A 27,353-nucleotide genomic window follows, 5' to 3' on the forward strand; every position below is an offset into this window, starting at 1 on the left:
GCAATTTCTGCAGGCAGGGGCTGAAGCTGACATCTCAACAGGGTGCCTTCAACTCATCCGCTCAAACCAGAGGTTCACCTTCATTGCTAAGGTGAATTGGGATCTGGGTCAAGGCAAAACCATCTCCATCATGAGACACCTCCAAAGCTCTGCTGCTGTGTCTCCAGAGACCAGGAGAAAACTAGAAAGGACCAACACTGGCTCCAGCTCCTGTTTGCCAATTCGCCATGGCCTGGCTTACGAGGAACATGGCTAAGAAGACCCCAACACACATCCTGCTCTCCGCAAATGTGATGTGGGGATGAAGGGCCAACCTCCAAGTAGCCCCTGGCACTACAGGATCCTGACTAAGCCTCGCAGGAGATCATAGAACCATAGAATGGTTTGGGTGGGAAAGGACCTTAAAGCCCACCCAGTGCCACCCCCTGCCCTGGGCAGGGACACCTCCCACCACACCAGGCTGCTCCAAGCCCCCTCCAACCTGCCCTTGAACCCCTCCAGGGATGGGGCAGCCACAGCTTCTCTGGGCAACCTGGGCCAGGCTCTCACCACCCTCACAGCAAACAAGTTCTTCCCCACATCTCATCTCCATCTCCCCTCTTTCAGTGTCAAACCCTTCCCCCTCCTCCTATGGCTCCCCTCCCTGATCCAGAGTCCCTCCCCAGCTTTCCTGGAGCCCCTTGAGGGACTGGAAGGGGCTCGAAGGTCTCCCCGGAGCCTCCTCTTCTCCAGGCTGAACCCTCCGAAATCTCTCAGCCTGTCCTGACAGCAGAGGGGCTCCAACCCTCCCAGCATCTCCGTGGCCTCCTCTGGCCCTGCTCCAACAGGTCCATTTCCTTCCTGTGCTGAGACAGCACAGCAACATTAAGGATTAAGGGAAATGGGACACACCGTGCTCGTGGGGAAGAGAACAACAGCCCTAGAGGAGTCACAACCGGGGCACGTGGCTGGTGGGGAAACGTGAGTAATGGCCGATGCATTTTGCGAGGTCAGGCGCGGCTGCTGGCAAAGGGGGCGCAGGGCCATTTCTCAACTCCCCAACCTGCCCCTGACGGCTCTTTCTGGAGCCAACGTCTGAAGCATCGAGATTAACGGCGTGAGGTCCAAGCCCCACCCTGGAGCTGAGAAGCTGGTGTCCAGCCGGCATTAGGTAAGCGCGGGAGGAATGCGGCTTCCCCTCTGCTCCCCTGAGGAAGAGTGTGTCCACCGCAGCCCCGGGAACCAGCAGAGGGGACAGGAGCCACACGCCAACACCTGACAGGGCGTGCGGGGTCTGGGTCAGGGCTGGTGGGCCCCAAAAAGGGCCAACTCCAGGCAAAGAGCCTGGTTTTCTACCGACTCACGTCTCGAGGGTCTTCAGTGCGGCTTCTCTGGCATCTAACAGGGTAACACATGGTCCTGGGAGCAGTGGGATCTTTCCCTCCTCCACTTGCTTGGTTTTATGAACTCTGGAGGAGCTCATCGTCTTCTACCCCTCAGGGATTTGGCTGAAATAAGCTGAATTTGTGAAGAACAGACAGAGACTCTTATTAGGAAGAAAGGAGGAACAGAGAGATCCGTTGCATCCACTTTGTTTAGGGAACCAGGCTAAAACCAACAAAACATTTTCCAAAGTGCTTCTTTTGATATTTTCCAAACAAAAGTGTCCCAACTTCTCACTTGAAATGACTCTTCCACTTAGAAAAAGTGCCCTGAAAAGGGTCAGACAACCCCTCAGTGGCTGACATGCAACATGAAGAGAAAATAAAGCAGGAAAGGGAAGAAAAGGTGCATTAAACACTTGTATTTAATTGCAAAAAGTAAAAACTTTTTTTTTTTATTCATCTTACATACAAATCTCATTTATTTACACACTTTACAGGCTTTTTCCAAGTATTTACAAAGTTTGCAATATATTAAATTATGACCATCCATAAAATTCTGCATTAAGTGCATATTTACATTCTTTTTTTTTTTTTTAATCCACCACTGAATTTATAGTGTTCAGCATTGAAACAGTCTTTATGCATATATAGCTTTACCTCCCAGCGCCCCTGAGCCTTTATAACGCGCCACCCCTCCCCGTAGACAGAGAATGCGAAAAATAAATCACCTGTCAGTTGTTTTGACTCTCCAAAGCAAAGGGGAAGTCCAGCATCTCCCTTGTTTAAACTCAGCAGGACAGTAAATCTATCCTTTACAAGGAGCAGTTTCCTGAAGAGGAGAATATAGAGTTCTACACAGAAAAATTTATGGAGAGGAGAAAGTTTGGGTGGCAGGAAGCGAAAGCTCTTCACGCCCCCCACGGAAAGTGCTCGGTTCCCTCGAGGCTGAACACGGGACCCATGGGGACTGGGATTGGGCTGATCCTGTCCAATTCCCTCCCCAGAGCAGCGTTACTGGTGTGAACGAGGGGGTTCAGAGGCAGGAGGATCACACTTTAATGAGATTGAGCTCGTATCTTTAATTACAAGATGCTCTCCTGATTCCCACCTCCCCTCGCCCGGGGGGTTCCCACGCTGAGGAAGGGCGTGCAGGGCTCGCTGCTAGAAAGCCAGGGAGGCCAGTCACCAGAGAAGGGAGGTGCTTTCATCCAGCCCAGTAAAAACCAGCTCCTCTGCCAGACCATTACAGCAAGAGGACGAGCGGGAGAAGCTAAAGGCCCAAATTCCCAGGAAACCCAACCCTAGAAAGCTCTCCGGGGTTTTGCAAAAGGGAGTTCGAGGCTGGGATCTGCAGAGGCGCCTTGGGCGAATTTGTGTGTGCAGTGGTAGTGGGGAGGGAGTGAAAAAAAACACAGAAAGAAGAAAAGAAAGGAAAAAAAAAAAACCAACAAAAAAAGAAGAATCAATAGCAACTGGCAGCTTGGCTCCCACAGGGGATGCTGATTTCCTGGTACTGAAGTACATCATAATACTCCTTTCTCCTCCTTTCGGTTACCCTGAGTTCAGGACTGACTGAGAGCAACGGGCAATGACCCTGCTTCTGGAAACCAGCTTTAAACCACGATCCTCCTGCCCAGCTGATGGGCGACAGCCCATCGTTCCAGCCCGACAAGGAGAGAAATGACCCCTCTCTGCCCCTCTTTGGGGTAGCACCGATTTCTGCGCCTCGCTGGTGAGATTTCAGAGCAGCTTTGCAGCCTCGGGGACATCGGGTGAACAGGAGCCCATCTCCCAGCTCACGGGCAGAGCTCTGAAGCATCATAGATTTTTAAAAAGCCAGGATACACGCAGTGACCAGGGACCCTCTGAGCTGGGCAGGGTCGGGAGTGGGGGATTGTCCAAACCAGCTTGGATACACACAAGTGCCAAAGTGAAGCTCGAGGTGAGGGAGACCATGATGGGACACACACCCTCTGTGACTCATCTGATCCTGTCCGCCCCACCATGCATCGATAGCTGAGAAAAAAGCCACATTCCTCCCCCATCCAGCCTCAGCAGATCACCAGGAGCTGCCAGGATCTCTAGGGAAGCCGCAGCCTCCTTACAGCCATAGCAGAGGCTCTCTGAAGCCAGAGTCCCGGATGAGGAAGATAACCAGGGCCCACTTGCAGCCATTTGGCCAAGCTGTCAACACCTCCTTTTGGCCATCCTAATTTTGCCACTTTGGCCTCACCTCTGAGTTTTCCACCCCGGCTCCTCGCCCGCGTTGCGGTGCGGAAGGCGTTAGCACTACTTCTCTGGCAGCTGAAGACAGGAGCTGCTCTAGAAGCCGTTCTACAGAGCGGGGCTCCGCACTCAACAGCGGCCAGGGCCAAAACCGGCTCTTTATCAGCAGGAGAATTGCCCTCCTGTTTCAGTTTAGCAGCTAATTCCTTACAGCTTTTGGAAGAGGAAGAGAAAATATACTAGAAGTTTAAAAACAAATGATGTAAACTCCAAAGGGAGCGAGGCTGGGACATATGCAATGTATCGCCTAGACACAGAGCTGGAAACTTATGCAGAGACCATAAAGTGCACTTGGAAAGCTGATCTGCAACCAGTCCAGATTCACCATCTTCTGTCCAACCAGCTGCAACTCTTTGCGGAGGGGAGAAGCAATACATGAGAGCGCTTCTGCTAAATAGGCACAAACCTGCCCTAGAACCGCCCCTTTCCCCCCCAAAACTAACCAGCGACTGTAAATAGATCCATTTTCTCCAATTCTTCCCAGACAAGCCACAACGGCTTAAGTGCAACCCACAAAAAAGAGGCATTTCGCAGACACTTGAGAATTGTCCCCGCGGCTCTTTGACAAGTTACATTCAAGGACACTTAGAAGTAACGGCATCACCGAACCTCCCGCAGTCTCAGCACTGAGGGGTCCGGCAGGTTCTCTCCCTCTGCAGCTCCAACCAAACGCTCTACAGGAACGGACCAGGTCCAAACCCAGCACGAGGTGAAATAACCTTCTCAGCCTTTGACTTGGACTTGAGAAGCTGCCAAAGTGTAAATAGCAACAGTCACTAACGAGGCCCTAATTCTGCCATCACCAAACGCTCGAATTTCCATGAACTAAGACCCAGGCTTTAAGAGGAGGGAGAGGGGTGGGGGGTGTGTGTGTGTGTGTGTGTCTTGGCATGTGCAAGATTGCATGTAGTGTCACAACTGTAAAACACCCCCCAAGCACTGACAATACTAACAGAAGTCTTATTAATCCAATTCCCTTTAATATTTTGCCATAAACTAAATTAGTCCTTTTCTCTCTCTTGAGAGGCAGACTTTGGTTCTAGTAGAACCCCTTTGGTTCTACTGGATGTGGCCCGTGTGGGTCCAGTGCACAGGGCTGCACACACAGGCTGACACGAGTCCTGGGGTTGTTCTTATTCGTTTGCAGGAGGAAAACTAAGGGTTATGCATAGAAATGTTTGTAGCGTCAAGGCCTCAGACTAAATTCTTTGGAGCAGGAACTGTCCTCTGCCTTCTCCTTGTACAGGAGCCAGACGTGGTCATCCCACTTGGCAGCTTTTGTCAGACCCCAATAAGATTAATACCATGTTTGCTCCCATTCTCCTGCTCCTGCTCAACACCAAAGGCTGGACAGACATTTTTCCAATCTGTCATTTTACGCGTACCTAAAATATTTACAGAGGAAAAGGTTCTCACTCGTGAGAACAGAGTTAACTCGCTTTCAAACAAAAACCCCTCCCAGTTCCATATTAACAAGTGTGAGAGTATGTCCTGAACCGCAGCCCTGGCCCATGAGTTCAGCCCAACACATCTGTAAATGATCGTCAACAGCAGGATCAGACCCAAAGGATCAGACTTGGAAGGGACGGCAGCATCCGCAGCCTGCAAACACTGAAACCGAGCCTCTCTCAGGGCATTGGACAAAGCAGTGCTCAAGCAACAGGAAGCATGCGAAGGCAGCTTGGAAAGGAGTCAGGAAAAACCAATGTTCATTCTGAAGATGGAGTTTCAGGTCTGGAAGAAGTTGATGCAAAAAAAAAAATAAAAATAAAAAATGCCAGGGGTGAGGAAGGTTTTGGGTGCTCCCCTGGGCCGGGAAGGCAGCAGCACCTCTCAAAGCAAGGAGTATGTGAAAAACAGTCGTGCAGCCCCCGTGTCTCCTCAGGTGTATAGTGAGAAGGTGAAACGTGTACAGAGCTGCACCCATCCCCGTCTGCATCCACAACCACTGCACTCCCAGTCCCATCTCCATCCACAACCACTGCACTCCCAGCACCACCACCACTAAAACCTACACCAGGATTTTTGTAGGAAAAGAGGTGGAGGGAAAAAAAAATAATAAACAAAGCACAGTGACTATTTCCCTCACTCACAACCTGCTGATAGAGAACTGTAGAAGAGCGATCACAAGACACAAAGAAGAGGCCTGAACAGATTCTTTTGGTACAAGAATAATGCAGTGGGTGAGGTCTCTACCCCAAAGCTGCAGGGCTCATCCCAGCCCTGGAGCTCGGAGCCGAGACTGGCTTTACAGGACACACTACTGAGGCACACGGCTCCGTATGGGATGAGAGATGGGGTGGAGTTGAGACACATCTCCAATTCATTCCCTTTATAGAGCTGGCCTGACAAGACAGGCTCAAAGCCTCCTCCTCAGGAGGAATGTACACAGCGATGTCACACACCCCCTCCACTCCCAAACTCCCCAGCAAGTGTCAGAAGTGCCATAAATCCACAAAGGACACAAGGTGAATCTCATCCTGAGAAATCCCTCTGTTGTTCCTGGAGAAAAAACCCTTTGCTGCAAACCCAGGGCTTACCTGAGGGGACAGGGAAGGTCATAAATAGCTTGAGCTTCTCCCAAAATACATTTGAGGAAAGGCAAAGAATTACCTCAAGGGTCAGGAAAACAGTCATTTTTAAACACTGTAAACATGCAGGGTGGCAAAGCTGCCTGCCCCAGTTGCCCCAGCTCTATCGCTTTCAAGACATTGCCTTGGCTTCAAAGCCAAAAGTCTTCTTTTGTCCTGGAAACAGCTCCATCTTCCCACCTCCCTGTCCTTAGCTGGCAGCTCCATCACAAATGACCGCCGGCACTGTCCCTTTGGCCATGAAGCTCATCGTCCAGTAATCTGCGCTGGCGTAACCTTTGGAAGACGCAGGAGAGGCCAAATTAGATGAATCCATGCTTAACGACTACTCACATTTCCTGTGAAGCTCTTTGGAAAGACACTTCCCTCAATGACACACTGGGTTTGTGATACCTGGCTGAGCATTGAGTCTTGCGTAGCCCAAAATGCTCAAGTTTTCATAGAATTATAGAATAGTTCAGGTTGGAAGGGATCTTAAAGCCCACCCAGTGCCACCCCCTGCCCTGGGCAGGGACACCTCCCACCACACCAGGTTGCTCCAAGCCCCCTCCAACCTGCCCTTGAACCCCTCCAGGGATGGGGCAGCCACAGCTTCTCTGGGCAACCTGGGCCAGGCTCTCACCACCCTCACAGCAAAGAATTTCTTCCTGAGATCTCAGCTCAATCTCCCCTCTTTCAGTTTAAAACTGTTCCCCCTTATCCTATCCTTTTCACACTGAGCACCTCAGGGTATCCCATTGTTTGTGTTCCAGGCCACAAACTCCCAGTCCAGAACGATCCCTCCGCTGCACAAGCAGCCACACACCAGTTGAGAAGTGGTAATGGTACACAGAGGTGTCAGCCAGAGAAGACCCAGCTGGAAGGAGGCTCCTGACTCCAAGGAATCTCCCAGACCCTGCAGGCTACAGCCCAGGGACTCACCCAGATCTCCAGCTTCCAGCTCCACCTTGAACGTCTCACAGTGTCCTCTGCACTCCTCCCGAGGTACAACCGTCAGGGTGAGCTGCCCACTTCCAACAGCGAAGAGGCTGTGCAAACCGTAGCTCTAGTAGGAGAGGACAACATTTCAGAGGCCTTGGGTCTGTCTGATCACACAAGGGGGAGGTCACTGCCCTGCAGCAAGCTGAGACAGCCCAAACCAGATTTGCTTCTCACCCCAGTTACCAGTAGATCATAGCTGGGGTCAGCTGCATGCAAGGGTCCTCCTCCCCTCTTCTGTCCAAGGCCCTCCACACCCACAAAGCCCACAAGAAAACAGAGGAGGAGACCAGGCTAGAAGCCTGAAGTGTCAGTGAAATGTCTCCATGGCAGGTATCTCAGAATGGGTGAGACTTACTGCCAGGAACCGCTCGGTACCACCTGAACGAAACTAGACACAACTTCTGGGTGGTACAACAACCCTGAGATGCCACATTACACGCAACTGATACAAGACTAAACCCTCCTGCCAGGATTCTATCAGCTGAAAACGTCCTGAAAATCCCCCAAAGACTTGGGGGACTGGAGGACAGCTCACAGACAGGGAGATAATGTCTCCGGGATGAATTTCTCACCTTATTCCCCAAATCTGGGTGGCGAATGAGGAAGCAGCTCTCCAAGGACACTGTCTTGGGGAAGGACAGCAAAGAAGAAGTGGGGAAAAATTCCTGCAGAATCCGAGTTTTATTCACAGATTTGTTCCTAAACAAAATAAAACAACCCATATTAAAGAAATATTACGCAATGATAGTGCTTATATTTAAAAGGCTACTTCCAAGATCAAAATTCTTCACATGCTTGATGAAGAGCCTGCTGACAGATAAGCTCCTACAAGCAAAATTCGACCTCTCAGCTTCTGAACCTGTGCTCCTTCATATCTTCATCTCAACACCTGCATCAGGACCACGTAAACAGGGAATAAACAGATCATCGTGGATGCCTAAACTTAATTTCTCTCCTTTCTTTTCCCTTAAAATGATGTGAGTCACTGTTCAGATCCATTAATTACAGCAGATGCAGAGAGGTGCCATTGTACGCAGCTGTAACTGAAAGCACATGGCAAGGCGGGGGGATCCAAGCCTCTTCTCCAGGCCAGGGAATGTAACTGGAAAAGCCAGGGTGGGGCTTGTTATTTTTACATCTCCGTCTAGTGGTTTGACATGATTAATACTTCTGTACCCTGATCATCCATCTACCAGTGCTGTGGCCGTGAAGTGCAGCGAGAAGATCCCATCTAAGCATTAGCTAAAGCACAGACCCCACCATGCTCTTCTCCAAGGGCTTGGACACTGCTTTTTTCCTCCTACAAAGGTGCCAGGGAGCCTGCTCCACACCAAGTGGTACCTTCCCACATTACTTTTCACCCTTCTCCACATGAAGACATAGGTTGGGTTGCTCTGCCACCTTAGAGACCTCTGAATTGTTCACAAGTCTCGTAGCCACACTGAAGGCTTTAGCAAAAAGCTTTCAGTTAACAGAGGGTCAGGATTAGGGTTGGCCATTTTTCTTGTATGAAACCAAACAAATTGCAGTATCCCCTGGCTTTCTGTTAATTCTCAGTGTTTTGCTAAAATCATGGCATCTCTTCTTGATCAACTAATGGTGGAGGATTTCCACTGGGCAGACAGCAGTGGTGAGAAATGTAAACCAGTTGCCTCAGGTGATCAGACAACAGCCCAGATGATTAACGTATGGCCTGAAGAACAGGACTCAGCAGTCACTGGGATATTTTTGTCTTGTAAGGGGAGAAATATGTGAAGTCCCAGCCACAACACTCCATTTTTAGTGCAGAAGTCTTCCGCTTGGATGAAATCAGTGCCAGCAGGCAGATGGAACCCTGTAACCCATTCCTGTTTCCCTTCCCTCCAGTTAAAGTGCAACTTGCACCTCCTGGGAATTCGCATTGGCCAAAACCCTGGCACCCCTGCAGAAGGGATGTACATACCCTGAAGGGATATACGTACATCTGTCAGGTGTTTGGTCTTTGACTCACCAGGGAAAGAAAAACGGGCAGCTCCACAATTCAGCTGAATTTTCTTCTATTATAACCTCTGCCAGGTCTGGATCCTGGGACTGAAAATGCTTCAGTTCTTCATAGGAGAGATGCTGCCCTGTCTTAAACGACACAAAACAAAGATAAAAGCTGTGCACGTGGGGTTCTTCCCTTCTCCTATTTCCATCCTGCCAAAGAACAACCAAAAGCTACAGCCATCTAGATCGCTAAGTTTCCAACCATAATGATAATTACTCAGAGGACCAACTTGCTAAGGATGCAGTGAGCTCCTCACCCCCTGACATCGTTAAACTGGGGCTACATATCTTAGATATTTGTTCTACCTCTATCAGCAGCTGGAGTTTGTGGTTAAAAATGGGGCAGGGGTCTCTGGCTGGTGCTAATCAAGAGTTTGGACTAATCATCCGGCCTTAAATATCCATGCATTACCTTGATTAGAAAAGGCTGAGACCTCTGGAGCTTTTCTGATAGTTCTCCTAAGTCTGTCACTATCTGAAGGCTTTTCACAGCGGAACAGACTGTGCAGTTTGCGGGAAGCGTAGAAGTGTTCTGTCTGCAACCTGCTGCCCACCAGTCCTGGCATTCTTGGGAAGAAACAAGAGAAACGTCTTCAGTAAGACCAAAAATGAAACAGAAGGGAGACAGTCTCAATGATAAACTCAGAATTCTAACATGAAACACTGAGGTTTCTTATAGCTGTAAAGTTACTCAAAAAGAACAAGCTTCACCAGGCCAGGGAACTCATCAGAGAACGTTTCCAGGACAAGCTGAAGATTTCGGGGACATGGCTTGGGGTTGTGAGAAATGGGAGAGCCTCATGGAAATGACACTTCTCTGTATACACGAGGCATACAGGCTAAGTCACCCTTTCATTGCCAATAAGAGGATGGCAACCACTATATATAGTGAAATTAAATCCAAACAAGTCCACAGTCAAAAGAGCAATTCAAACATATTCTCAAGGAGACACCCAGAAGACGAAAAAAAAATATCCAGGTTGAAAAGAGCAACTCTATCGTGGTTAGCACTGGTGCCACGAATCCTGTTAAGGCATCCCTGAAATCACTACCCTCCCCTTTACCTCTGTATTAACTAAGAAAGATTCTGTCCCAGGCAGAAGATGTTGGGGAATGTGGGATTTCACCAAGATGTGCTGCTGCTGGTTTCATTCATCCCATGCATCGGCTCGAAGATGAAATGGAGAGAAAAGCCCCAACATGAAGAACCCCTGGACCACAACTCAATTCATTTTAAATTCCAGAAATCACTGTTACACCACAATCAGCCGAACTGGCCTACAATAAACTCTGCATACGTTTACATCTTCAAAAATTCAATTTTTTATGGGAAACCATTGCTTGATGCCCATATCCTGCCTCCATCCTACAACCTAACAGCCCTCCTAGCACAAAAAAGTAAGTAAACGTTAACAGAAGAGACTTGTTGCAGCACTGAATGAACAGAAGAAGAGCTGATAATGCTGAATGCCCCACAGATTTCTGTGCTAAAGGATCCGCAGAAGCAGCCACCACACTAAAAGGACGTGGCTCTAATTTCACAGCAGTGACAGCCCCGGTTCTGCAGCCTTATTCTGACGGGGAGATGTTTAACTTGGGCAGTGGCAGCAAAGCCACCCGAAGGCCTGATCTGTCAGGGTGCGATAGGAAAAAGCGAAGGCTGAGTCGTCCCAAAACGTCCCAAAATCTGTCCCCAGGCCAGGCCCACCCTCCCCAGCACATACCAAAAGAGCTGGTGTCTGCTGGCCATCGCTGCAGGTCACCCACTCGGGAAATGGAGCGGGTGCAAAAGGTGAGGAGGAAGAGAGAGCAAAACCTGTCTGAAAAATAAAGCTGGGAAACAAGGATGCACAGCAGCTTTTCCAGGGGGGGAAAAAGAGACCACACACAGCCCATTACTGCCATCGCGGTTTCCAGCCACACTCACGCCCCTGCACACGGGTAATAATTGATGAACAGCACTTAATAGGAAAGCTCTTGTTTTATTTTTCCCTCCGACATCTGCAACAGACGAGGAACGTTATAGAGGATTTAGGTTCATTGGGACATAACAACAAGGCGCAGATTTGGATTCATTTTGCTTTTTTTCTCTCTAAATATGTCCAGTCAACTACCAAATGCCGCATTTCCCACCCTACTGCTGGGATAGGGGCTGAAAGGGACTGGGATATAATTCCTACTCTTTCTGGAAGACGCGTCTACACTGCTGTCAGGGAAAGGGGTAAAAAGGCAAAACAAAGTGTAAAATCCTCATTGCGAGCAGAAGTCCCACTCCCATGAGAAACTGCTCCAACGTCCTTTCCCTCCCTGCTCACAGGAGAAAAAAGAAAATCTTTGTTCCACTGCCTGTAGAAAGCTCTAATTTTACAACAACAACAACAAAAAAACTCAACTCACAAAAAACAGCTGGTCAGTGACAGGAAACAAAAGGCTGAAAGATCTCACCAGAGGAAGGGCAGTTGCCATGAAGAGAACAAGAAAATCTATCTTATGGTCTCTCATCACACACAGGGAGTAGCAATGCTGCAATTTCTTTCAGGGCAAAACTCAGAAACCTCATCCCAGAGCGTTAAGCACAGTTGTCCCAAAATTTTCTCTTCGGGCTCCGGGCAGTGCCCCACATAAGGGGATGCTAATCAGCCTGACAGTATAGAGCTTGATTCCTCTTTTGAGCTAAGCTGGGATATTTGCATTCTCAATTGCTTGATTCAGGAGGTTATTTCTTTTCCCCATGAATAACCCAAGCGGAGCACGGCTGAGATGCATTTCAAATGCCGCAAGTGGGGTTGTGGGATTGTTGGGGTTTTTTTTTTTTTTTAGTAATTAATCTTTTAGATTTATTGTTGAGGGCGTTAGTCTGTGCACCAGCACGCGTGTGACTGGCATGACAAGTACGGGCAGCCAAAAGCTCCTGCCCTTCCCAGAGAGGGAGGGAAAAGAGAAAGGATGCAGAGGAGAGGGGACCAGAGCAGGGATGCAACTGCTCACCGGGGACCAGAGCAGGGTTTTTACCAAGGATGCTCATTCTCTCTTTCGATTACCCTCCCTGCATTCCTTTTACATTATCACCCTGCCCAGACACCCCGGGGGATTATTTTCAGTTGAAGTCAAGCGTGCTGTCTGTGCGCACGCATGGTCTGCTCGGAGATTGAAGAGAAAGATACGTTCTTCATCCCAGTGCAACCGTCACGTGCAGCCGTCCCGTCCACTCGCACTCGAATGGTAAAGTGCTGGGCGTGTGCGATTATCCCCCTGGAGCCCGAGTGCAGGAAAGCAGCTGTAGCATCGACACGTACAACTATCCATTACGCGACGGAAGCGCGGGCCAGTCCCAACCAACCTCTCCCTCCACACTCGAGCTTTCTCACCCCTCTTTGAGGAGCAGCCTTCAGTTTGGAAAGCAGACCCTCGGCTCCCCATCGGTCATACCCATCTAATATTTGCTTTTATGCTTAATTAGCTCTCCAGAACAAGAGCTGTCTCCTCCCCTGTGTCAGGATAACTCCTAGCAGAGCCAGGGCTGGGGACTTCCAGCTGCTAACACAGCGCAGACAGAGAGATAACAACTTTCCTTACAACGCGCCTATGATTAATGCTAGAAGGAGTTTATGACTGTACTTTCCACTATGCAGAAAAATAATTTTCAACTCGCAATCAGCTTAAAAATGAGTACTCCGCCCTTCTTGGCCATTTTCACAGAGGATCTCCCAAGTTCTTGGCTGTCCCCAGAACCAGAGAGGGGTGTGTGCGCACAACCCCAGAGATGCTGGGTGTGGATGATCAGATTGGAAGCTAAGAGGTTACTGAGAAGACCTGGCCCCGCTTCTACAGTTTTACTGCAGTGAAGCAATAAAACTTATGGAAACTTGCCCGCATCAATCTGAGAGCAGAACTTCAGCAACAGCTGAGGTGTCTTCAGGGACGATATGGAGGGCTAAATATCAGTCTGCAACCACGGCAGGTTCAAAGGGAAGCCCTGTAGCTGGGCGACCTTTTGCTCCTGCAAGATACATGGAGCCAAGGGTTGTTCCTGACCCTAATAAGCGTTGAGAAAGTAAAACCTGCTGCATGCAGAGCTGCAGGTGCTGAGGCAGCCTGCTGGCTTCCCGGCTCCCAACCATGCTGGTTTGCTCCTCAAGCACTCAGAGCTGTGCGGCTGAAGGCATCTCCAGGAGGTGAGCGACAGCTCAATCTGCGCAGGACAGTCTGGTCCAGGGGAAGGGGGATTCCCCCAGGACTTCACAGCCCCCCCAGGTCTTTGGTCCCTATGGGTTGTTGCTACCCTCACATCCACGATAATTAGAAGAAAGCTCCCTGGAGGGTTGTCTAATGCTCTGAGCAGCTCCACAGTCTGCAAAAGTTGGTTCCAAATCCCCAGTTCCTCTGAGGACAACATTCCCCATTCCCACCTCATACCTCAATAGGGACCAGTGACCTCTTTTTTCTAACTTAGTGAGAGATTCTACCTTCTAAAATATATTTTACCCTTTTAAAAGTACATTCTACCTTCTTAAAGTACATCACTAGGAGCATCCAAGCAATTTCAGCGAGCCTAGGATGAACTCAGGGCTCTCAAGAAAGACTGGCCTGTGCACTGAATATTCACAAGAAGTTTCTCTGTCCTTTCTCATAGGTCCCTTGGACAAGCCTGGCTAGAAATATTCATTAAGCCACACCACTTTTGGACTGTCCCTCCCAAGATCCAACATTGCATCGAGAACTACAAAAATACTTGTTATCAGGGTAGGTGAGCAGGGAAACCTCAGGGCTCTCAAAAAGCATGACCAACTCTATCTTGGCCAATTCCAGCGCAAGCTCAGGACGGGGTGGACTCACGCGGGCCCGACCCAGTGACTCATTTATGGCGCTGCACCGACAGCCACAACCTTGTTCCTACGTGCTGAATCCAACAATGAGAAGATGCTGATCTCCGCTTCTACAGTGTCTGCACGCTGCTAAAAGTTGGGGAATTTTTCAAGGCAGATCTGAAGAGACCCTTCAAAAGAAGGGATTAAGAAGTCAGCCTACCCTCTGTTCTACATGACATACTTTCCCCTCAGCCAAAGGGATCCTTTATGGATGTGCATCTGACACAGCCTGTGGGATACTCACCTCCTCCATTAATTGTCACAGCAAAAGCCCAACTACCAGCTGATTCTTACAGCTGACACAGGGCAGAGGTTTTTAAGAGACATTCCATCCCACCTGTAAGATTCCCAGTGATGAAGGAGCTTGCGAGATCCTCATTGCTCTGACGTCCAATTACTATCACCACAGAAGGGCTGCAGCTCTCCCTCTGGTTGGAAATATCTTGCTTCCAGATGTGGGATTTTACAGTGCTGTTTTCCATTATTTTAAGGACAGGGATTTGCAAGGTCTAGCCCTTAACCTTGAAGTGAAGTTGCAGCTCATAACCTACTGTTATTGCTTTGACAGCCAAGGAGTAGGCAGGCCAGGTTGTTCTGGCTCCTCAGAGCAAGAACACTCTGAAGAACTTGCTCCTAAGAGCAAGAACACTCTCCACTTGCCCCGTTGAGACCACTTATAGATATTATACCATACTCCTCAAGTAAATAGCTCGTTACTTGTCCTGCTATGTCATTGCAGCAGCACATACTATAGGCTTATCACCACCCCCTTCCCCAGGATTTATAGAAAGATAAAGCAGTATTTTAAAAGCTCAAAGCAATTTGGACATCAATTCATGATCATGACCTGGGTAAATCTCATCATTCTCACTTTACAGCTACAGAAATTAAGAACTCTGTAATTATTGCGTGGCACAGTTCGGAGGAGACATCGGCAGCACTTGGACCAAAAGCAACATTTCCCAAGCTCCATCCTGCTGGAATTTTTCACTAGGCTCAAAATTAATTTGATCATTTATAATATCATGTCAAAAATCAGGCTAAACCGATGAGTCCTTGAGTAAATCAGATAGGAATCAAAAGGAGTGCTTATTAATTACAGTGTGGAAGTCCTGATTAAGGAATGCATCACAGTGGGGTTTTAAATATATACTACAAAAAGGGTCCCTGTTCAGCACAAGATTCTCACCTCCTTCTCATAAGGAACTTCTTTGTAGCTCTGAGTATACTGAATATATTTATGCCAGGTGAAAAAAAAGTACCTCCCAGTTTGGTTCCCAGCATTTTTAGGAACAGCCAGCAATGAAATAACAGCTACAAACAAACCCATCAAGAAACCTTTACTTTTGTTCTGGGTAAAAAGTCAACAGCTCGAAGAACTCCTCATTCATTTCACTAATGGGTAACGGCTGCTCAAACAACTGAAGGATGATTAGTCAATCTCTAGCAAAGCACAGAAATGATTTTGATCCAACGAGGCATTGTGAAATCAAGTCTGCTCAGCCCAGCCCAAGAGGAACTCATGGTCCACTGGGGCGAAAGAGCATTATTTCCAGGAGAAAGCTGCACCTACCAATCTAGGAAACTCAAGGCAGGGACCAAGCTGTCAGGAAAGCCTCCAAAGTCCACTCCAACCTGCACCTCCGGTTACGCGCCCTAGAAAACAGCTTGTGCTGCTCTGGCAGCGTCCGCATGAGCAATATGGCTTGAAGGAATAGCACTTTTTGAGGAAATCCCTCCCAGTTGCTGCCACTTGCCTTACGGTGGCTTCAAGTCTGTAAAAGGTTTGACATGCCTGTGTCACCAGCACAAACAGGGCCCTGCCAGGCTGGTAAATGCCCCTGCAACAGGCCACGGATGGTGCATTCAAAGAGAGAATTCACTTGCTCTGCAAATAAGGAAACAAGAAATTCTGGAGGCATCAAAATATAAGACGCAAAAGGAAAAGTTTTTCATCTTCTGGATTACCACAGTGATTTGGAGTTAGTTTACTGTCAGCAAATGCAAATAAACAGTCCACTCGCTGAACGGAGGCCAAAGTAAAGCAGTACACGACAAGAACTTGGCACCACCGTGCACTGCAAAGTCAGCCTTTTTCTTCCCCTTTGAACGAGCCAGCACACACGTGTCTGTTGGTCACTCTCAGGTTATATTATAAAAAAGTTGTTTACACACACACAAAAAAGATCAGATAAACTGGCAGCTGTACAGCGATGGGAGGGAGCCCTGCACAGAGCCGCAACCCACATACACCTCAAAACGCCCCAGCCCTGGAGCGGGTGCATGAAAATATGCACAAATACAAAAGCAAACCAGCTTGACTTCGCTTAGGAAAAAAAATAAGTAAGCGAGATCCTTTATGAGGAAGAGGAGAAGCCAGAAGCCATGCTGAAGGCAGCAACACCTGGAACACCACATCCAGCTCTTGAGTCCTCAGGACAGGAAGGACATGGAGCTGTGGAGCAGGGCCAGAGGAGGCCATGGAGATGCTGGGAGGACTGGAGCCCCTCTGCTGTGAGGACAGGCTGAGAGATTTCAGGGGGTTCAGCGTGGAGAAGAGAAGGCTCCGGGGAGACCTTCGAGCCCCTTCCAGTCCCTCAAGGAGCTCCAGGAAAGCTGGGGAGGGACTCTGGATCAGGGAGGGGAGCCATAGGAGGAGGGGGAAGGGTTTGACACTGGAAGAGAGGAGATTGAGCTGAGATGTGGGGAAGAACTTCTTTGCTGTGAGGGTGGTGAGAGCCTGGCCCAGGTTGCCCCGAGAAGCTGTGGCTGCCCCATCCCTGGAGGGGTTCAAGGCCAGGTTGGAGGGGGCTTGGAGCAATGTGGTCTGGTGGGAGGTGTCCCTGCCCAGGGCAGGGGGTGGCACTGGGTGGGCTTTAAGGTCCCTTCCAACCCAAACCATTCTCTGATTTTATAAATCAGGTACTGTTTTACCTCCCAAGCACTTTTGTTGTACAATCCTTTCATTCAGCGTGGGCCCACGTTCCTCGGGCTCACACATTGCTGAGCAGGTCAGAGGCAGCGTGGGCTGCAAAACCCAGGGGAAAGGCTGGCTGAAGACCGGGGTGCGTAGCCCATGTGCAGCTCAGGCAACAGAAAGTCCACCCTTTCCAGGCAGAGGTGCTGGATGCTGGCTTTCTGCACGGGGCTGCACCAAGGATAAACACACTTTGGGGCTGAAGTAAGAGGGGAGGAGTGTGAGAAGCAGAGAGAAACGTGGCCGGGGCTGGCCCATTGCTGCCTGTGAAGGGTTAAGATCAGAAAGAAGCCAGGACCTGGCTGGCTTCCAAGGCAAGTCTCCAGCTAAATGGAAGGTGGCCAGCCAAGAGGCAGAGGCTGCTGTCCTCTCCTAGTGACCCAGCCTGCTGTGACCCGTCCCCAAGGCACCCAGCAGGCCTCGGGACGTGACAGTGACAGGCCATTTACAAGGCATTGCTTAAACACAGCTCCTCCAGCAGGGTTCCTTTCTCTAAAATAAATTACATATAAACCCCACGAACATGATTTTAGCCCTACTGGTGTAGGCAAAAAGGAGTATTTAACACAAGGAGTCTTCTCCAAGCTGGGGGTAATAAGCACAGGATCCCTTTTCCAAGACTAAGCTACGTATACGATTATGTCTGATTTTAGGTGTGCTGAGCAGCTACTGACCTGTTGATTTTGAACTGTGTACAATGTACGCGGCGAGGACCTGGTCTCATTATCAGAAGCCAAGTTGGATTTTCCAGGAGATCGTTACAAACCCCTGCTATCAGTACAATGTGGTTGGATGAGAGCCTGTTCGCCACTGACCGACCTGCCCTGCTGAGGTCTTTGAGCTGCAAGGACTGAACTTACCATCAGTGCACACCCAAGTGAATGTAAGAGCAACTTAATGCTCTGCTCCTCCCATGACTGCCCTGCGTGGCTTGCAGGGAATAGTTATCAACCAGTTGACATGAAAAATCACATTTAGGTATTAACAAAGCTATAATGGTATCACACAGTTAAGGGAAGAACCACTGGAAAACAGGTAGAGTGACCACCACTGTGGTTTTAAAACTTCTGTTAAAAACAAACAAACAAACAAAAAAAAAAAAAGAGAGAGAAAATCCCTTTTCATTTGGCTCCAATTACTACAGACTTCAAGAGCTCATTCATGGAGCTGTTGGAGCAGGTCCAGAGGAGGCCACGGAGATGCTGGGAGGACTGGAGCCCCTCTGCTGTGAGGACAGGCTGAGAGAGTTGGGGGGGTTCAGCCTGGAGAAGAGAAGGCTCCCGGGAGACCTTCAAGCGCCTTCCAGTCCCTCAAGGAGCTCCAGGAAAGCTGGGGAGGGACTCTGGATCAGGGAGGGGAGCCATAGGAGGAGGGGGAAGGGTTTGACACTGAAAGAGGGGAGATGGAGATGAGATCGCAGGAGGAAATCCTTTCCTGTGAGGGTGGTGAGAGCCTGGCCCAGGTTGCCCAGAGAAGCTGTGGCTGCCCCATCCCTGGAGGGGTTCAAGGCCAGGTTGGAGGGGGCTTGGAGCAACCTGGTGTGGTGGGAGGTGTCCCTGCCCAGGGCAGGGGGTGGCACTGGGTGGGCTTTAAGGTCTCTTCCAATTCTAACTGTTCTATAATTCTATTATATTACTCCCTAATGCTTGCTGGGGAGAGGGATGTACTCGTACCCCTACTTTGCACCAAAGCACTGAAACACAGAGGGAATGCCTTGTCCATCCCAGTCTACCTCAGAGAAGAGAAATGAATCCAGGCTCCACAGGCCCTACTTTCTTTTTGGGACAGCACTAAAAAGCCTTGAGTCATCCCACATGCCCACTCAAAATCCACCGTGTTCCTTACAGCAAGTAGAGCCCAGAGGTCTGCAAACCCACCGTCTCCCTGGGGGCTACATGAGGTGCTCATCTCCCCGGCCAACAGCCGTGGGCTCGGCAGCGAGAGGCATTTCCCCCAGCCTGGAGCAGGCAGCGTGACCCAGCGCTGGGGCTTTCACAAGCTCGGCGTAAACATCAGCGCAGGAAGAAAAAATGCAAACCACATTTCTGCAGAACTCTTCCCCAACCGAAGGGACCTGGGTTCCTAGCCCTGGGAAAACAGCTGAAAAAAGCGGCACGGCCGCCAAACCCAAGGGTCTAAGAGTCAGCTTTGAAGAAACAAAGGGTGGGAACATTAGTTTTAATATGGGAATTGATCCGGGGGAGAAAGCCAGCAAGCAACAAAGCAGGCAAAAAGGAAATTTACTTTGGACCTAATCCTACAAACTTAACACAAGAGCTTTGCGGACATTGCTCCTCACCTCAGCTGCTCAAAGGTCCACCCACAGCCACCGACGGACAGGCAGCCCTTGTTATCCACGGCTCTTGGGCTGCAAGGACGAGGGTGAGGGTGAAGGCAGGTCACCTTGAGCTGGAGAGAGAGGGAAGCAGTATCCTGCACCCCTGCTCCTCCCAAAGCCTCACCACCACACCAACGTGGGGCTCTGGTTCTCGGGGGAAAACCAAGCATCTGAGCTCCCCTTGTTCTGCAACACAAACCCGGCTGCTCAGCCCAAATCTACCGGGTGACCGGGCTGCAACCTGCAATCCCAGAGACAGGAAAGCTGCCTGGAAGGACAGCACGGCCGCAGACCACATCCTCACACAGGCCGGCTGTCCCTGCCTGCTGTCAGGCCCGGAGGAAGCCAACAGGACCACCCATCGCCCACGCTGGCCACGGCCGGGCTCTGTCCGCACCACGTTGGGCAGGACGGCTGGGGGAATCCTGCCAGCACTGCTGGTGGGCCCCGGCAGCCTCCAAACCGCTACCAGGTGGCTTCCAACAAGAACAGCCTGAGCTGGATTTGAACTGGTGCCCGAGCATGGAAAGCTCCAAGTTTCATCCTCAGCCCCCTCAAAATTTTCATCTCCCAGGATCTACGTAGGGAAAGGAAGAGGAGTCTGTACGTCGAGTCCCTTCGTTAGTGTTTTGATCTGCTGCTCAGTCTCCCCGTACGGTGCCTTCTCCTCCGCAAGCACACACCAGAGAACGCTGCTCCTGCTGGCAAGACCTCCCGGCCTTACACTCACGTCAACGAACAGGATGTCAAGCCACAGCATTACCCCTTCCCTTCAGCACACAACAAGGCCAAAATAAGGGCAAAATGTTACACCATACACAAGGCAGGGCTGACAGACAGCTCGGGAGCCCTCCCAGCCCCACGCCATGCTGTCCCTCTTCTGCATCCCTGCTGGATCCACTCAGCAGCGAGCTGTGAAGTTGACACCAGTGCCACTAGGACAGCCGGATGCTGGGACAGCCCCAGGGGCCACAGCTGCCTGCCGGGAAGCCAGGACATGAGGGATTCCCACAGGATCCCAGCCAAGGCTCAGGCTGGGTACTGCACTCTCCCATTCAAATAACCAGGGTCCAGTCCAGTTCCTTTTGCTGAGGCAGGATCAAAGTCACCCCAGCCACCCCTGGCAAATCTGTTAATTGGGACATGCTGTGGTTTCCACCACAACCTAATACTGTTGGAAAAACAGAGGGGGAACTGCCTCATCCCCTCTGTACCTCCCCTCCTTTCCCCAGAGCTGGCCTGCTGCCCACCCTACTGCTCATCACTCCAGATTTCCAAGACTCATGGAGGGGTTTTATATGCATTTAAACAACAACCTTGCATCCTTCCCCCCCATTCATCCTTCCCTTTTCCCCTGCTCCTCTGGATGTTTCCCTATCTCCTCCCCATTCAGCTGGTTTTCCCATCAGCAGCCCAGACTTGCTCCTGCTCTTATTTATCTTCACAGCAAGACGCTCATGATTTCAGGCAGCCCAATAAACCTTTTCCTGTCCCCAGGAACCTCCCGGGGCTCTCCCCATCCAAGGGGGCCCTGAGGCATCTAAAGGAAGAACCTGCCAACTTTCTGAACCAAATTCCACTGAACTAATCTGAGTATTAAAGTTCCTTTTGGTTTCCTTCTCCGTACAGAAGCAGAGGGGCGTTCACTCGTGTCAACGCTGAAATGCGGTAGATAAGCAGGGTATGAATGTCCAGTGGCTATCACAGCCATCTCCTCGCCTTTGTTTTTTCCTCCTAAGAGAGATCCCAGTGTATAAAGAAGGAGACAAACAATGGGGGATACCCCGTCCCACCCATACGAACCCGAACCAAGAGAAATCCCACGTGTCCGCGGAAGAGAGGGAGACACAAGAGAGAAAATGCAGAACGGTGCTGGCATTTCAGGGCGCCCTTTTTAGCTGCAGCAGGAAGGTCAGAGCCAGAACAGACAACTCCAACACAATGAGCTGCCGGAGCTAAATATAAACCTGTCGAGGGCATGGATACAGGAGTTTGTTTTTACAGTGAGCCGCCAGACGATCAACATCGTGCCACGTCCCTGCTCAAAATAATTCACGGCTTTATCACTACTGACAGTCTTTGTATTTTATCAGAGAGGCAGAGCCCATGCTTACACCCATTTGCCAGCCTAAGTCAGTGGAAATGATTAACTAAGAATGAGAAATACTCAAAATTTTCCGTTTCTATTATGCCAGTCTAGGAAAATCTATTATGTTGCTCTCCTGTGATGGGACCACCTCATTAGGGAGCCATTTATCTGGCTTCCTCACACACACGCTACCCTTAACGTTACGTTAACTGCTATAAACACCCGAGCTCTCAGGCCCACAGTCCTTTCCCAATATGCCACTTGGCAAAAACTACTTTTCCTTAAACTTGGGTCACATGTTGAGGTTTTTACACTTTGCTCACAGATACCAAGATTTGGTCGACAAACTGCTTTTGCCTGTGACATTTATCCAGCAAAACTCTCTCAGTACAATTCTCAGAACTGAAGAGATTTTTTTTTTTTAGACAAAGGGGGAACTCCTGTGGAACTAAAAACCTGAGGTGTTAAAAGCAAGGAAAAGAGAATGTGCAAGAACGAAATGAAGTTAGAGCTAAAATATACTTCAACCCCAATGAATGGAAGGAAAAGCACCCCAGCTAGAATTCAGGATGCCATTTTTAAGTACAGTGGTAGGAAAAAAGAAACCCATGGTGCCATGCCAGTAACACATTTGTTATTTGGTGCCCAGGGAGACACTCAAATGATTCGCATGGCTGGTATTTAACTTGGTATTTCTTGCTGGGCTTATGTTAGAGCAGAGAAATCATATCCTTACTCTCGAGCATGTACTTCTTGGCAATGGGCAGAGAGAGCAGCCGGATGTGGCCGATGAGGGAGCCCCAGGCGTGGGCTCTGGAGAGCGGAGCTTCGGGCGGCAGCGGGCTGTACGGCTGGATCACGAAGTAAACAGTCAGCAAGACCAACCCCAGCGTGAGCAGGCCCTGCGAGAGAGAACAGGCACGTAATTAATTATACTGCAGTGCACTAGCGTGTCTTCAGAACAGGACACACCTTCTGGCTGGTATCAAAGGGTTGTAGCTGCGTGCTTCAAGAGGAGCACTCACATTTTTGCTGTGGCTCCTCATTTAACTGCAATGCTATTTACGTACACAGAGTTGTCACTCAGTTTTAGGGCTGTCCAAGGACAAAATCAAGCAGCTTCCAAACCCAAGCCCCACAATTCCGTTCTTATATCTTAGCACTGCAAATAATCTAGTGCCAGAGCAATGAGGATCATCTACAGATACTTCCGATTCCTCCCACCTAACCAAATAAAAGCTTGCACTTCTGCCATACCTCTTACACAAGGTTTTCAAGGCTTTTTGCAAACATCCGTCAAGCCTTGAAACACTTTGGCAGAGTTGGCACCAGCTCCCTCCTCCATACCAGAATCCCAAAAAAGCCTTAAAGAGATGACATGACGCATTTCTCCCCTCTGGCCAAAGTCAAAGTGAATCAACAGCAAAAACAAGAACACAACCCAAAAGTTCAAGCTTCCAGTTTCCTGCTCTCCTGCCTCATTTTACAGCTTTTTATAAGATGAGAGGAAGAAAGCTTGATTTTTTTTCTAAATAGAAACCATCCTGATGATCTTGTACAGATGACAGTAAAATATTACTGAATATTATGCCAGCTGGAAGTTTTTCATCCTTGTAGCAAACATCTTGAACCTGCCTAACAAGAGCATCCTCTCACCCACTTTGAAAAACTTTTCACAGCATCTTTTAGTTGAGGGTCTCAAAACATTTTTCTAGCATCAAGCATCACGGCAACAGGTTTATTAGACTAGAAGGAGAATAAAGACAGGTAAGAAGCTTGTGGTAGGCTTAGAAACAGAACCTCTATCTCTTCATTATTCAACCCTGAACTTTAAGAATCTCTTTCCTTCCTCACATTTCCACTGAGGGTGCTGATAACTGGGAATCTTTGCCTGAAGAATCAATCCAAGTCTCATTCTTTAATAATTTAAGGAGAGGAAGGTGTTGACATGTTAAACTTTCAATGCACATGAGTCATTTCAAATCTCGATCAGCTGTCTTCTGTTTTCAAACCAGCTCATGGGACAAAGAAAGGAAGCTACACTTCACAGCTTTTTAAATAAAGAACTCATAAAAGGCCATCAAGAAAACGCAATGGGAAATAAAAGGCTCAGGTGCAAAAGGAGAACTCCGACCCTCAAAACAGCCTGTGCAGGCCCAAAAGACACCTTACCTTGTAGAGAGCCACTAAGAGAGGGTACCGCGGAGGTCCCCTTTGGGGTTCGTTTCTTTCCAAGAGCTGCTTGATGAATTTCTCAATGGCTTGTTCTGACATCCCACACTGGTGGCCAGTCTGCCTCACTAGATCAATTGTCTCCGACAGCTTGTCATAGATGCTGAGCTCGTTGGCCGAAAGCTCCATGGCCTCTAACAAATAATCCCTGCAGAGAGATTCAGGACGTTAACAGAAAACACGCTCCAGCCGTACAGCTCAACGCCAGCGTGTGCAGAGATCACAGGAACGTCGCTACGTCCAGGCAAGAAGGAAGGCTTCTCCGGAGCAAACCTGTTCGCAGCCAAAGGCACAACATTTAGCTGCAGTCCTAATAGTCTCAGCTGGTTCAATATCTCCCGGGGATTGAAAGAAGCCATGAAATTTCCTGACAAGAGAAGAACCGGCTGAGATTCACAGCTTATGTAAATTAACAAAGCTTCCCAGAAATCAATGAAACTCCATTTATTCATCTATTCCAAATGAATCCGTCCCATAAAGCGATTGCTCACCAAGTACAAGAGCCAGCAATACAAAGCTTATCATCACACACAGTAGCCAAGCTAAGCTCTTCCTGCACTGTAATTTTAGGCACTTATTTGAACGTAGATTTGTTTTCATTAAATCTCCTTTCAGCAACAGGCAGAGGATAGAGAAACAAGCAGTATGTGCGGGGCAAAGTTCAACAGTTTACAATTTGTTCAAATTTTCGCAACCTGATGTCCAGGCCAACTGATTATTGAGTAACAGTAACGTGATAGCAGCATGCTCTGCAGGCAACAAAAGGTCCTCGTTCCCCTCAAAGTTTACCTGCAGGTCATTCATACGGCAGAAATACCATGTAACTAAACACCGCAGCAAGAATCGCATTGTGAATGCAAAACAGAGACAAAATGGCATTTAACAGCAAATTATTTCCTGGGGAAGCTTGTAAGAACACACCTATGAGCGATCAACATTAAGATGCCAAAATAAGTAAATAAAGAACTGTGTTCCTCTACCACTCCCCCTGTCTGCCACAAAGGCAGAGCCTCGCCATACCGAGAGCAGCAGATGGGCTGAAGAAAAGATGCAAAGAGAAATTGCTGGACAAGCCAATAGCTGCCAACACGGGAATCTTATTGTTAAAGATATATTTAGCCTCGGAAAAAAACACTGCTGGGGGACAGGGAGCATCTGTGAAGTCTTGCTTTGCTTCTTCTTTCCGAGCTGGGAAAACTCTAACCTGGATCAAACTGGGACAAACTGAAATTCTTTCTGGAGAGACACAGTTTAGCAATGCATTACCCTGAAAGCACAGCCTGAGGACCATCATATAAAAACACCCAGCTCACAGCTGAAAATGGAAATCCTCTCCCCCTTTTGCCCCAAGTACTCCCTGACACCAGGAACCAGCTCGTGAATCTTGTTAGGCAACCAAACTTGAAATCTGATTTGCCTTTAAAGAACTGGCCAACAGCTCTGCCCCTAAACCACGGGCTCCTACAAGTCAGAACTCAAGCAATAGCATTTTTAGTATCTATTTTTACTGCAATGCTAGGGTGTAGTTTCAGAAAAAAACCCCCACTTTTCAACAGGACTACCAGCTTCTCTCCCCGGCAAGATCAACTCCTTGTTCTGCTCTTGCACATTTGTTTATGTGGTCACATGGTGAATCAGATCAGGAAAATTATCTGGCTGAAAAATAACCCCTATTTGTTTGGCCAGCAGCTGCCTAAACATCCAACTCAAGCAGTTAATGTCAGATGTTATATTAACATTAGTGTCAGATTTCTAGCCACAGCCTTAGAAACACCAAAAGAGTAAAATGCCAAATTAAAACCTAACCCCAAGCACGCAATGAGAACATGCTGCACTATATTGCCAGGTTAATTAGCTCCTGGCCCTGTTCTACCGACATTCCTTGCATTCCGTGCAAATATTTGTCCCAGATCTTAACACCTGAGCAGCCCCATGGGCCAGCAAAGCTGCCCCAAACCAGGTTTGATCAATAACATCTCATTATGGATCGTAAGCTCTCCAAGGTAGGGACCTTTTCTTCTTGCCTGTAAAGCACCTGGCATGCACTTGGCTCTATAAAAACAATACATTGCTTTACAAACTCTTTCATTTATGTAATACCCTGATTCATGTAACAAGCAAAGGCCAGCACATCTGCAGGATATTAAACTCCTTTTTTTCCCCCCAGCTTTTATGATTACTCTAGTTGCCTTGACACTTGCAACTGGTGCATTAAATGGTCTGAAAGGTTATCTAGCTTCCTCTGGAGCCCGTGTGCCAAAGCTTTCGCCTGTGAAGCTCTCCTGTGCCCAATTCCAGCAGATTCAGCAAGCTTCCCCTGCTTACAGAATCTGCCTGGAACCACTTAAAATAGAAATGCTGTCAAACACGGTGATTTCCCCCTTTCCAAAGAGCAGGAGCACCCTACTAGGATAAAATGCCCAGATCCATCTTCCCCCTCTCTACATTTGTCTTCAACTCTGAGCAAACACCATTTGTAGACAACCCCTTCAAGTCACAGGCACTAAAAACCTGACACAGCTCCTCGGCCAACTCAAAGTAACCAAGGTCCTCAGCTAGGAAATAAGGCATTAGGCTCCCACATTGTTTTGAGAACAGACGAGGCCTTAAAAAACAAATAACAACCCATTATTTCCCTTCCTATGGCCACAAGACAACCGACAAAATAATAACAACAGACTACTGTACCCACTCCGCCGTCGCACACGCAGACTGAGCAAGTCTTATCCCTTGGACACAGCAGCCCCTCAGAGACAGGGCCTTTTAAAGTGGGGAACCCATATGTTAGGGCTATTTTTTTTATAAACTCCACTACCCCAGGAGGAATAAGCAGCTCTCTCTGCAGACATACACAGCAACGGTTCTCAGCCCGAAGGGTTTCCAGTCCCACCCGCAAACCCCATGCACTGCGAGGTGTTTGGATCCAAGCCTTAGAAAGATAAATATTTAGAGAGAAACGCTGTCGGAGGAGTCTCTAAAAGGGAGCCTTTAAAAGGGAAAGCTTGCTCGCCTTGCTGGTGGACCTGAAACAGCCATATAAATTAAAAAAAAAAACCAACCAAAAACAAAACAAAAAACAACAAACCCCATTCTCATCAGCTTTAACACCATTAATCCGCCTCCCTCGGCCCTGCTCGGGGTGGGGGGGTTCAGGTCCCAGCCCTGCGTTAAAAACCCTCCGGAGCGGGGCCTGCACCCTGCCACAGGCCCACGGCATCGCCCTTATTTATCTCTGAGGCAGAGGAGCTCCAGCCAGGGCCTTGTATTTTTTTTTTAAGAAAAAAAAAAAAGTAAAATCAATAAATTGAAGGGAAAACAGCCCCCCCCCCCCCCCCCCCCCCGCCGCCTCCACCCCCGCAGCTGGGCGCCTGGCGAGGGCCTGGCTGAAGCCGGGGGAGCCCCGCCGGGCCCGGGGAGCCGCCCGCCACCCCCTCCCCAGGCCTGGGCCCACCGTGAGGGGCCGAGGTTCGCCGCCGACCCCCTGTCCCCCCCACACCCCTCCCCGCCGCCTTCAACCGCCCCCGGCCTCACCCCGGCACCGCCCGGCGGCTGCCCCGCTCCGCCGCCCGGCTCCGGGCTCCTCCCGCCCGCGATGGAGG

At 49.2% G+C, this 27,353-nt stretch overlaps 1 protein-coding gene across 1 annotated transcript; it reads right to left on the bottom strand.

Annotated features, from left to right (window-relative positions):
- Positions 1-1,789: 1,789 nt before the first annotated feature.
- Positions 1,790-27,353, bottom strand: C24H6orf89 (chromosome 24 C6orf89 homolog). The gene is made up of 8 exons (XM_074163422.1): positions 27,286-27,353; positions 23,695-23,902; positions 22,259-22,424; positions 9,663-9,817; positions 9,213-9,334; positions 7,795-7,921; positions 7,163-7,286; positions 1,790-6,517 (listed from the first exon to the last, which is right to left on the bottom strand). The coding sequence occupies exons 2-8, from the start codon at positions 23,881-23,883 to the stop codon at positions 6,432-6,434; spliced, it is 969 nt and encodes a 322-aa protein (XP_074019523.1). The 5' UTR covers positions 23,884-23,902; positions 27,286-27,353; the 3' UTR covers positions 1,790-6,431.

This window comes from Numenius arquata, chromosome 24 (assembly GCF_964106895.1).
Source record: "Numenius arquata chromosome 24, bNumArq3.hap1.1, whole genome shotgun sequence".
Taxonomy (NCBI): Eukaryota; Metazoa; Chordata; class Aves; order Charadriiformes; family Scolopacidae; genus Numenius; species Numenius arquata.

What these genes read in the sequence shown, in the direction of transcription:
- C24H6orf89 (XM_074163422.1), bottom strand. Translation starts at nt 23,883, where the DNA reads ATGGAGCTTTCGGCCAACGAGCTCAGCATCTATGACAAGCTGTCGGAG. An exon ending in CTCAGCCTTTTCTAATCAAG is followed by an intron (nt 9,335 to 9,662) that starts GTAATGCATGGA and finishes GTGTCGTTTAAG; the next exon opens with ACAGGGCAGCATCTCTCCTA. An exon ending in ACCCAGATTTGGGGAATAAG is followed by an intron (nt 7,287 to 7,794) that starts GTGAGAAATTCA and finishes CTCTCCTACTAG; the next exon opens with AGCTACGGTTTGCACAGCCT.